At 35.3% G+C, this 13177-nt stretch overlaps 1 protein-coding gene across 1 annotated transcript in view; it reads right to left on the minus strand.

The window, feature by feature from the left end:
- Positions 1 to 13177, minus strand: part of LOC134527685 (uncharacterized) — a 30588-nt gene that overhangs the window by 15179 nt on the left and 2232 nt on the right. The window contains exons 2-3 of the mRNA XM_063360950.1: positions 12605 to 12668; positions 11502 to 11557 (exon numbers count right to left, since the gene is read on the minus strand). Of these exons, the coding sequence (XP_063217020.1) occupies positions 11502 to 11557; positions 12605 to 12668 (120 nt within the window). The remainder of the gene's footprint in view (positions 1 to 11501; positions 11558 to 12604; positions 12669 to 13177) is intronic.

Genomic DNA, 13177 nt, shown 5'->3' on the forward strand with positions numbered 1-13177 from the left:
GAAGGAGGGCTTCGCTACAACTCAAGGGGAAGGGAAATCATCGTGTATGATAGCGTTTCCCAGTTGTTTCATGGCGTAGTAATCGTCTGATTAATGAATTTTTTTGTCTGATGTCCACCTGATAAAAATAATTAAGTGATGATTTGATAATATGAATTCGGAAATTTATACGAAACTCTGAATAAAATTACCTGTCTTAGACATCAAGGACAATGCAGCTTGTCTTACATGTTAATGCTTCTTAGCTGTCTCAAAGCACATTATTTGTCTGAGTAAGGTTATTTTTCTAATCCACCTGATAAAAATATTGTAAGTGTCAATTTATTAGCAGAATTTTACTAATTAAATGTAACTCTGAATAAAATGACATGACTCATTAGGTAAAAATTCCTTCATGAAGAGATCGATTTCTCACAAATAAGCAGGAGCATTCGGAGAAAACCTCCATCAAATTGACAAGGATCATCAGAAGCACACGGAGAAAACCACCATAATATTGACAAGAATAATCAGAAGCACACGGAGAAAACCTCCATAATATTCACAAGAATAATCAGAAGCACACGGAGAAAACAACCACACGTTTTCTTTGATATCATAAAATTAAAGGAAAATAAAATTTAAAAATAAAAATAAATTAATAAAAAATTTAAAATAAAAACAAAAAATGCATAAATATATTCTGCTAGCTTGTGAACTTCTCATTGTTGAGCAAAGATAGAGTTCTAGTACAAGCCAGAATTTTATGTATTTTTTGTTTTTATTTTAAATTTTTTATTAATTTATTTTTATTTTTAAATTTTATTTTCCTTTAATTTTATGATATCAAAGAAAACGTGTGGTTGTTTTCTCCGTGTGCTTCTGATTATTCTTGTGAATATTATGGAGGTTTTCTCCGTGTGCTTCTGATTATTCTTGTCAATATTATGGTGGTTTTCTCCGTGTGCTTCTGATGATCCTTGTCAATTTGATGGAGGTTTTCTCCGAATGCTCCTGCTTATTTGTGAGAAATCGATCTCTTCATGAAGGAATTTTTACCTAATGAGTCATGTCATTTTATTCAGAGTTACATTTAATTAGTAAAATTCTGCTAATAAATTGACACTTACAATATTTTTATCAGGTGGATTAGAAAAATAACCTTACTCAGACAAATAATGTGCTTTGAGACAGCTAAGAAGCATTAACATGTAAGACAAGCTGCATTGTCCTTGATGTCTAAGACAGGTAATTTTATTCAGAGTTTCGTATAAATTTCCGAATTCATATTATCAAATCATCACTTAATTATTTTTATCAGGTGGACATCAGACAAAAAAATTCATTAATCAGACGATTACTACGCCATGAAACAACTGGGAAACGCTATCATACACGATGATTTCCCTTCCCCTTGAGTTGTAGCGAAGCCCTCCTTCTGTTGCGATCGTTAGGGAGCATCCCGCATCCCACACAAAACAATGACTGCTTATACAGACAACAGAGACTGCTTATACAGACAACTGATACATGATGGTTACTAATATGTGAATAGGTTATCTTGTGATTCTCGCTAGGCCATGATGTTATTCACTAATTTTTAAATAAGGTCGATGTTCTTCCTCTTGAGATCTAGGGAAGCACACCTTTTTCAACAGATCGTTAGTGAGCATCCCGCATCCCGCATAAAAGAAATAAATATTATTTACCAGCTAGCAACATGTGGAGTCATCTGTTGATGAAAAGTAGAACTACTTACAACCAGTACTTTTGTATGAGATAACTTAACTCTCGCTGACGAAATAATTTAAAAAATTCTATTAAGTAATGGTTTAATTTACAACTCTTAGTTTTCATCTGCCATTAGTCGCAGAAGCTAACATGTACCCTGATTCGTTGCCTGTAGCTGTATCAAACCGGCATCACTGTAGATACTGCAGCAAGGTGTTTACCTTGAGAAAGAATGCTAAACGTCACGAGAGAAGCGAGTATAGTTTGGGTCCTTGTCAAAAACCATTTAATTGCAGTCAGTGTCATAAATCCTTTGGTAGAAGATATTACTTGGATAGACATTGCAAGAACTGTACAACTAAAATGAATAAAGATAACGAATACTGTATTCCAACATCGTGGAAGAGGAACGAAGGCAGAATATTAGACGACAATAATGATTATGAAGAATGTAAAAAAGCTAATGCTAAAAATATTGATATAGATCAAAACAATAATTCAAAATTAAAAACAAACGAAGAAAGCAGCAACCTCATTAGAAATGAAAAGATATTTACACCAATATCTAGTCGTCTCCATGAAAATGTGAAAGATGGAGAACCACCTGAAGTTGACACGACCGAAGACTGTGATGAAACATCTGAAGCTGACATGATTGAAGATTGTGGTGACACATCTGAGGTTGACATGATCGATGACTATGCTGTCACAATTAAGGCTGACATGATTGAGTACTGTGCTGAAGCACCTAAAGCGGTCAAGATCGAAGACTGTGATGGCGGCCTAAGACCAAAATGGTGGAAGCGTCGAAATAAAATAAATTATCTTTATCAATCTTCTGATGCTGATATGAATGAGTACTGTGCTGAAGCACTTAAATCATACAAGAGCGAAGACTGTGATGGTGTCTTGAGACCAAAACGATAGAAACGACGTAATAAAATGAATTATTCTGATCAAGCTTGAGATGCTGACATGATTGAGTACTGTGCTGAAGCACCTAAAGCGGTCAAGAGCAAATACAGTGATGGTGGCCTGGGATCACAACGATGGAAACGACATAATAAAATAAATTATCCTAATCAAGTTTGTGATAATCACTGGCTTGATGTCGAAAGTGACCTTGTAGTTGGTGTTGAAACAGAAGACACCAGGGATAATAATATTTATTATAAACATAATAGGAAGATGAACGTAGCAGAAGAGATTGATTGTAGCTCATGGAAAGATCCCAACATATTGGTTGACAGGCTAAGACTTCTACATGGCTCGCTTTGTGCAGGAAAATGTTCGTGCATCAATGAAATATCCGTCATACTCAAAGAACTGAGGAAAGCTTGCTACATACAATAATGGCTTCTTTTACTTGTATTTGTGTAATGTTGAGAAATAAATTAAATATTGAAACTAAAAAAAATTTAATGTTTTTATTTCTTGTATTCTGATTTCCAACTAAGCCTGTGTTTCCGCTACTGTATGTGTACGTTTTGTTTCCTGTGTGTACTGTGTATACGTTCCGTTTCCTGTGTGTACTGTGTGTACGTTCCGTTTTCATGTGTGTATGTGTACTGTGTGTACGTTCCGTTTCCTGTGTGTACTGTGTGTACGTTCAGTTTCCTGTGTGTACTGTGTGTACATTGCGTGTTGGAGCCGAGTAGACTTGTATCCAGGTAGCTTCATAGACATGTTGTTTCGTAGCCATGCTGTCTTTTAGTCATGCAGTTTCGCAGCCATGTATAACTCGGAACCATCTAGATTCTTTTAGACTCGTAGCCTTGTAGCCTCGTAGTCTCTTAGACTCGTAGCATTGTAGCCCAATATAATTGGAGCTGTTGAAAGAAAAGGCAGTTGGAGCATTTGGAGCTGTTGGAGCATTTAGAGCTGTTGGAGCTAAGAAGTAGTCGTTGCACGTCTATGCAGGGCTAAATGTTTATAAGACTGCTGGCTTTCGCAAGTGATTCTGTAGTAGGATAGAAATTGTGTAATAAATATTATGTTTGTAAAAGAACTTGAGGTGTTTTATTTCTCGAACCTGACACTTTTCTGATATTTAAATTAAAATTTATTTTCAGCTTCGTCCATAGATCGAAGCAATTTTCGATTCAATATGTAAAATAATGTGTGATTTTTTCGGTGAATTTTGGAATTTTTCCCGAACTAATAAGTCAATAAATACAAATATCTAAGATGGTGCCTAAATTTCAATATGGTGGGCACCTCATGTTAAATGACCGAATGTACATAAATACTAGGTTGTTAATTGACTTCTTTTGGTTTTTGTGTGCTGAGTGTAGCCGAGTAGACTGATGAAAATAAGTGAGGAGCTTAATGTAGAATGGACTTGTGTTGATGGATATGTTGGTGCATAAATCGAATGCTAGTGGTCTGATAATATTTTGGGTTATTTATGAAGATATTTATCGATGTGTGCTATGAAAAGGCATAAAATTGTATAGTAAACTTGTAGAGTAGGACTCTTGTTTCGGAGACTTTTGTCGTAAGGCTTAACAAGGATCGACTTTGAAGGCTTTGAAGATGTATGGTACTGGACATGTCTTGGCTGTAGCTATATCAACACTGAAGGTCGTCTGAACTGTAGATGAGAGGTACAAAAAAAATTGACTTTAGACCTAACCTGGTATCGTATAAATTATTTTAGTCATGTGTTGTAGTCATTTGGAGTCAGTTGGATGTTATGTGTAGCTCTACATAATAATATTTAAATTCGGGTACCTACTTTAAATTTTTTTTGGGTTGTGAGAGTTCCATTGATTACAGACTCTTGCTCCTCTATTAAGTCTAAATGAACCGTGTATGTAGGATGTGTGATTAGTTGTTTCAATATATAATTTAAACTTTTATTCCTTGAAATTCCTAATTTTTTTTTAGTAATAGCATTGGGTGATGTATTGACTTGCGTATTATACAAGCGGACGCTGATATTTAAGCGAGTCTTAGACAGCAGGTCGCTCAGTTTGTTACTGGCGACGACGGTGTAAGGATCACCTAGTTTGATTCTTCTGGTGCAAAAGACGCGTAATTACCTGTTCTTGTGAACTAGATGGCATCTTTACCATCTAAAACGACGAACTTGCTGGATGATGTACCATCGTCTACGGGAACCCTGACGTCAGCTACGGTGGAGAAGGTGCAGATTTCGTCGGCAACGACGACGTCATCGCAAGAGGAGACTTCAACATTCGCGATATCGTCAGCAGAAGAGACTTTAATGCCGGTGGTGCTGGCTACACAGGAAAACTCTACGAACTTCGTTTCGTCCTCGATGGAAACTTCAATGACTGGTGATTCAAGAACGACTAACGAACATCGGTGCTGTTACTGTGACAAAAGTTTTAAATACCGTCAACATGCAAGAAGACATGAAAATCATGTCTGTAGAAGAAACGTTAATCGTGTGACATTTCCGTGTGACCCATGTGGTGTACATTTCACAAACAAATGTAATTTTATTAGGCATTGTAAAAGCAAAGTTCATTTGCAAGTTGTACAGCGGGGAAGCGATGGTAATTGTGATGAATATCTGTATCAGTGCTGCTATGGTGGTAAACGATTTGAACGACTACGAAGTACACGCATCCATGAAAAGCATAGCTGCAGAAGAAATCTTGACCGTGTAAAATTTCTGTGTGAGAAGTGCGGTGTACAGGTTACACGAAAATGTTACTTGAAAAAACATTATAAATTTTGTAAAGGCGGGTTTCTAGCATAATTTCTGACCCTCTAAGGTGTTACACTCCTGAACTGATGTAACGTGATCTGTATGAATTATTGAATTTTGTCACTCTTAATACGAACTTTAATAATTTATTTTAATATAAATGAATGTCGTGTGGACTGAGAAATGTAAAAAATATATATAGTGTCAGATTTTATTGTGTATAAATGTACAATTTTAAATAAATTATAGAATTAAAGAATTTTTTTATTCATTCTTCTCTAACCTACATCGTTATAACTTAATGTAATAAACTACATGTGACACGTAATCTTGGTTGGGTTTGTAATGTTCTTTTTGTCTTGTTTGAGTGTATTATTTTGTTTTACCAATGATGATGAAGACAGTTTTTTTTTTGCTAAAATTATTTTTGACTGAGTATGCCATCTGCATTCTTAAGATTATTTATGGGAGATATTTTGGTAAAGTGCAGGTACAGGTAATGCCGTAACATTAGAGCAAATCTGACTAGGAACTTGATTTATTATTTCTGAGAAATAATTTATTACTTCCCGAAATAAAACTAACAGACTTGTGGGAAATTTATGGTCTTAAATCGTAACCTGTCATATATTGGTGGACACTACGGGGGTGATATTAAAAAATTAAAGAATGTTTATTAATTGACCACACTTTGGAGTAAGCTGGTGCACTGGCTGTAACAGTAAGATTCTGGATACTTGGAAAGCGGTTCTTCATCCAAGTTACTCACTCCTTCGTAGCTGATTACTAACATGAATTTTTACAACATGGGAAATTAAATGTATACTGGCTAAGGTCTTGATTTAAAATATTTTGCTGCTTATAATTATCAGAGTATTGAGTATGGTATGTAGGAATCGACTCCTCTCGTATATGTGCTACACATTTATTTTTGTAGGTAGCAAGATATACATTCGTAGGCTGATTTTCTGCTCTGGTTCGGTGATGTATACTTTGAAGTGGTTCCGTCAAGTACTTTACATGTGCTTGATTACGATTTCACTGGAGTTTTACGTGTAATGAGTTGGAAGGCTAGCGACGTGATGTATGCATGTCTCGAGCAAAACATATGAGTGTCGCAGCATTCTGCAAGCTTGCAACTCCCGCGCGAGGGGTCAATGTTCATTTGCAGGTGATGGTAGGCGTGTCTCGATCGAGAAGTCTCTGCCTCTATCCTTGAGAATTTTTTTTTCGGTTGACATGCTTGAATTTATGTACTTTTGACTAGTCGCACGTGAATAAGTTTAAATTCGTATGCATTGGAAGATATTTTGCTACATGAGGTAAGAGAAATACATATATGCTTCATTGACTGAGATAGGTATTGAACACACATGGTTCTTACCCTATGAGTGACTAGCACTTGTTTGTCCCATCTCCTCTAACCCTCGTTTACTACGTAATATAGATGGGACATGGTTGTTTTCAGAGATGATGGTTAAAATATCTTGGGTAAAGTGTCCTTTGTAGAAATTACTATGTGTGTTAATTATTTTAGTCGAAGTGGTAATTTAATACAACAAGTAAAAATAACGTGGTTTTTTTTCTAATGTGTAAACAAATCAATGATAGGATGGATTTGTATGTAGAACTGGTAGTATACCACATCTCTTGAAAAACACTGCATGGTATATAATGAAAGACACTTGGGCTCAAGAAACTATACTAAAGGTGTAAAGGATGAAGCGGTTCCTAAGATTAAATGAAAGGAACTTTGTTGAAATTTTTTTTCTATATACTACGATGATTTAATTTTGTTTGGGATGATGGGTTGAAGGTTTAAATAGTAAAACTGCACACACTAGCTTTTACAGAAAATGGAAATGGAGCTAACCATGTCTAGAAAACAATAGAGACTATTGTAAAGCTTACACGATCGTAGATTGTGGTACGTCTCTGACAACAGAAATGCGGAGACGATATCATAAAATGAGTGATATTGATGCGGCTCCTGGTATTATAACTGGTAGCTACGGTGATGATGTCTTTACGTCTGTGATAGTGAAGATTTTAAGACTATTAATAACATATATGTAAAGATGATGGAAGCCGTAGCACGCGAGACCAAATTGCTCATCGAGAGTCACTCCAAATGATTGGTGAATAGGCTAAAACTTCTACTTGGTTCGCGATATGATCAAAATTTGTACATCCTCAAAGAAACATGAACTACGATATGCAGGGTTTATAGAATAAAACCTGCTTTTTTTGATCAGATGTATATTATTGGAAATAAATATACAATTATATATGAGTTTTATTAAATATCATTCTTACGTAAGTACTTTCAAGCTCTTGACGCCTACAGTGTACATAAAGTATATAAAATATTTACGTACCTGGTTCTTCAATTTAACAAGTACTTACATTTTACATTTTTAAATTCGAATTTGTTAACGATCAATGTCTGAAATGATGTGTGTTATAAACTATAAGTCCTTCTATAACTAGTGTGATTTATAAGACTGTGAAATTTTGAGGATAGTATGACCAATAGGATGTTAATATGATGATGTGGCGTTGGCTTGATACTTCGCTTGAATGGAATGTAAATGTTAACTTTGTAATGAAAGCTGCACGTGCGTGTATTGTGTGACCATTTCATTTGTCGAATTTGCTTCCAAATGTGTTACCTTATTTTGGTGTGCTTCTTTTTTAAATGATGTTTTGACTCGAGTATTATAGTAATTGGTTCTTGATTTGACTAGCATATTATTCCAACCGGTGCATGTATATAAGCGAGTCCTAGACAGCAGGACGCTCAGTTGTTACTGACGTCGACGGTGTACGGATCACCTAGTTTGTTTCTTCTGGTGCATAAGTCGTGTAATTGCTTGTTCTTGAGACTTCGATGGCATCTTTACCATCTAAAACGCTGAACTTGATGGACGACGCACCATCGTCTACGGGAACCCTGACGTCAGCTACGGCGGAGAAGGTGCAGATCCCGTCGGCAACGACGACGTCATCAATAGAGGAGATTTCATCAGTCGCGATACCGTCAGCAGGAGAGACTTTAATGCCGGTGGTGCTGACTACGCAGGAAAACTCGTCGAACTTCGTTTCGCCCTCGATGGAAACTTCAATGGATGGTGATTGAACAACAACTAACGAACATGAGTGCTGTTACTGTGACAAGATTTTCTCAAACAACAGCAATGCTCGACGACACGAGAGGAGAGAATGCGCTAAGAATCCTTATCGTAAAATGTTTGGCTGTAACAAATGTCGCAAGCAATTTACAAGAAATGCTAATTTGAAGCATCACTTGGAGACATGTAAAGGTCCTGCAGAGCGGCAGAAAGTAAAGGTATCGGTGCAACAACGATGCATCGATGTGCATAAGAGTATGCCTAGAGATGACGCAACTGCGGCAACGTTAGTATCTGGATCGGGCCTGAAAGGCTCGTCTTCATCACCCCGGTATCCTTGCAGCTACTGTGATATGTCGTTCGCATTTTCTTATGATGCACGAAGACATGAACGGAGTAAATGCAAGAAGAATCCATCCCGTATAAAGTTTCGCTGTGATGGGTGTCATGAATGGTTTACACGTATTGATAGTTTGCGACGGCATGTGAAAAATTGCAACGGTAAGGTCCGTGTGTCTGCTGAAGAATTACCTGTAGAAATTTCGACTCCTCGCTTTAGATTGGAGACTCGTAAGAGAACAAGCAAGAAAACCGATGTGCAGCAACCGATTGCTATAACGTCTGGACAAGAAAATAAACCTAAGACTGTGTTCGGCACATTACAAGTGAATGATAATGGGTTCTACTTGGCGCAGTCTGCATTTCGTGGGACATTGAAAGACTACTATTATCTAAATACGTTAGGTGAGTCGAAAGACATTTGTAATTTTCTTGATGATATCAGAGAGAACATAATCAGTCAACTTACTGATGACGTTGCAACAAACGGTCCATTAAAATACAACTTGTGGTTGGACTGTATATATGGAAAGCCGTATCCATTCGAAGACGAAGTGAAGAAGTGTGCATTCAAGACATCGGCTGCAGTAATTTACAGTTCTGACGATGTGAAGCATACTGTTAAAAATGGTATCCGGAAACTCTGTCAAGAAGAGGAGGACTATGTCTGTAAAGGTTCTGGTTGGACTCTTTCTAGTATAAACCGATTGGAGCTAAGAATTAGTCATTTCACGCCTATGCGGACCTAAATGATTATTATAATGTTAACTTTCGCAAGTGTTCGTGTAGTAAAGTATAAATTATGTAATAAAGTTTATTTTGTGAAAGAACTTGTGTTGTTTTCTTTGTCGAACCTGCCACTATTAAGTATATTATGTTTATTATTTTTCATCTTCATTCCGAATCGTGCCAAGGGCCTAAGTCGACCTAATTAATCATTTAATTGTTTGCAAATTTATTTAATGAATTTGTAACTTTTTCCCGAATCTCTAGCAATATAATTACGAATTTTCCAAGGTGGTGGTGTTGATGGCTTTTAGGATGATGGTAGTAGAGGTTTTAAAGTCTCTTTAAGAATGTTGAACATGGTTTATTGAAATTATTATTATTTTAAATAAAATAAAACATTATTGCATCGGTCGGGTATCGAACCAAGGACAGGAAGCGATCGAATCAATATTTAAATTAATGGGTGATTTATTTAATGAATTTTGAACTTTTTACCGCATCTCTAGCTAAATAATTACGGATTTTCAAGATGGCGGCCAAATGACAAGATGGCGGGTGTCACAGTAATAATAAATGATTACTGCACTCTAGCGGGTAAGAATTATACTAACATGGTGTCAGCGCACTCTAGCCAATGATAACAAGATGGAGGTCTCCAGCAGACGAAGACAAGATGGCGGGCGTAACGAAACATGCTACAATTATATAATCCAAGATGGCGACCATAACGATACGTGCTACAGTGGTTTATAAGTAATATTTTATTAAATTTCTATTATTTAATTCTATTATTTAATTTTTTTAATGATTTTTAAAATTTTTCCCGAATCTCTAGCATTAAAATTACGGGTTTTCAAGATGGTGGACATGACGTCATACTACCTGATGGTATATGTGCATTGGTGAAAGTGGTGGGGGTCAGTCTACCTGCGTCCACTGTGAGAGAAGGATCGGTCGCCATTTTTAATTTTTTTTGCACTCGTCGGGTTCGAACCGAGGACTCCGAACTCCGTGTCGTAAAAGTATATTTTTTATAAATATTTTATTAACATTTTATTAATTGAATTTTTTATAAGTTTTAAAAAAAATTTCATTAAAATCGGATAATAAATAAAAAAGTTAAAGATGGCGGGCGTAACGGAAACTGCAACGGTGACGTCATCATCCAATATGACGTCAGAGGCTTATCTGCGGCTGTAGACATGGATGCTTAAGCCGCTATATGGACATTTCTAGCCACTGGGATTTTTAAGGACTAAAAACGGGAAATTTTCCCTCGAAATGGGAATTTTTCCCTCGAAAAGGGAATTTTTTTATTTTTTTTATTTTTTCAGATTTTTTGGTGGAATGTTTTTCCACAAAAATGGAAATTTTGAGGAATTTTGGGCACATTTTGCCCAATTTTGGAGAATTTTGACACATTTTGCAGGTCAAATTCAAGGTCAAGGTCAAAGGTCAAGGTCACAACCATCCAAGATGGCCGCCGTGACGTCACAATCCAATATGGCGGTCAGCTCCACAGGCTCCACACCCTGGACCCTGCGCCAGCTCCGTCATTTACATACTACTGTTAATGTTTGTAGTTTCCACGAGGTTAAATAACACGAGTGGCTCGTGAACAACCTAAAATAATAAAAGAGAAAACAATTAAACAACTAACATATCTCTCACTAAAGATTTGCTGAACAACCCATATTAAAGTAATTATTTACGTTTAAGATACTAAAACAATATATATATATATTCGAAAATAGTTTAAAAAGAAAATTATGTGTATTTGAGTTTAAAAAAACTCATCAATCTAATGGTTGTTTATATTTTACTCATGTATATAATATTCTATTTTGTATTCCGCCTCTTTCTGGTTAATTTTATTTATATGGAAGCACTGAAATAACCAAAACATTACTTACTCTGGACATTTCATTTTCTTCCTTAGGAATTTTCAGTACCAACTCCTTAAAAGTATCTGGAAAGGCAAGGCAAAATAATATTTACTTTATAAAATACGTAGCGTTAAAGTTTGTGCAAGTCCTATCTTTTGGCTTAACATGTTTGATAGTCCACGTTGTTTCTTTTATGAAACATATTTTGCTATTTAACAATATAAAATTACAATTCATCACATACGGTAATCTGAGTAAATATTCATCAGGATTTTTGCTTACATGTCTTTTATGTGGTTTTTTTCGTTTGCAAATGTTCTAGCCTGTGCTTATAATTTTATTTTATTTTACTAACAAAAAGTGTGGCCAAATTTTTCGAAATGAAAATAGGCGGTAGTTTTGCACACAGACACGTTATAAAATAACTGCGCAGCGAAAATTTTGGAACAATGTTGCTACCAGTGGGTGATCGAACATATGGTACTACAATTCACTACAAAATTTCCTTTTATTATGCACTATACGTACATTTTAAAATAAAATAAATTATGTGTGCAAATGTTGCTGATTTATATACATTAACTACCTGATAAAAAATTCACATTTTGAGCTCTAACATTTCTACAACAAAATTATGTCATCTAGATCCAAGCCATTTATTTGTTGTGAAAGATTAGAAAAGTTGGGTGTCCTAAATACATCGTTAAGAAAACAACGAAAGTTAATGCAAATAGAGACAATCCTGTCCATACGAGTAGTCTGACTAACATTTTTACAATTTTTAAAATTTTTAATTATATAAGTCGACCTGCATTTATTTCACTGAAATGAAATTGTAATATTTATTGGATTAATCTTTTGTATTATTTATTGTCTAATACGTTTTATCTGTATTTTGTGCATATATATGAAATAAGCTTCTTTAGAACGTGCCAAAGAGAAAGTGATCGGAAACTAAATATCCAGTTTTTCACAAAAGGTTTGTCACGTAATTTAGCATGATTTAGCTTAGCGTAATTTGGTTTAGAAGATATCTAGTGTTACGTATCTGAAAAAAATATGTGGACAAGAAAATCATCATGCAAACTATACTAGAGAGTGAACTTAGTTTTTTTTTGAGTAGAACATACCATCATCCAACTGTAGTTCATCTTGGCACTTGAGCATGGCATCGTAGGTCTGATTTTCTACGGCCTGAAAATGGGAAAAAACGGAGATAAAATGAGCTGAGACAAATTTAAAAAAAAAAAAATATGGCAAGAAAAAATGTTCTGCCACACAAATTTTTTCGAAAATGCTCTAGACAATGGGACGTTCGAGTTTGAAATGAGCCCCAAAGTTTTTTTGATGTTCGATAAAATGCTGGTAAATTTAGAATTTAGTAAGAACACAGAGCCATCGGCGATTCGATCTAGCTTCTTTGCCCACTTATAATTTTACATGTCTCATCGTCTAAATTGAATTTAAGTTATCACAATTGTTGGTAGTTTATTAATGGGTCCATCAACTCAATATGCGTTTATTTAATGGTTTTGAGAACCTTTATCACATTTTTATAATTTAATCATAGCATGAATTGAGCAAAGAAATAGTGTTTACGATTCATATTTATCCGTTTTATGTATCCTCTATCATATGAATTTTTAAATTTAGGATATAATTCGTAAACTACAACTTCGAAGAACCCAGGTTCATAAAATTAA

This window comes from Bacillus rossius, chromosome 1 (genome assembly GCF_032445375.1).
Source record: "Bacillus rossius redtenbacheri isolate Brsri chromosome 1, Brsri_v3, whole genome shotgun sequence".
In the NCBI taxonomy this organism is placed as follows: Eukaryota; Metazoa; Arthropoda; class Insecta; order Phasmatodea; family Bacillidae; genus Bacillus; species Bacillus rossius.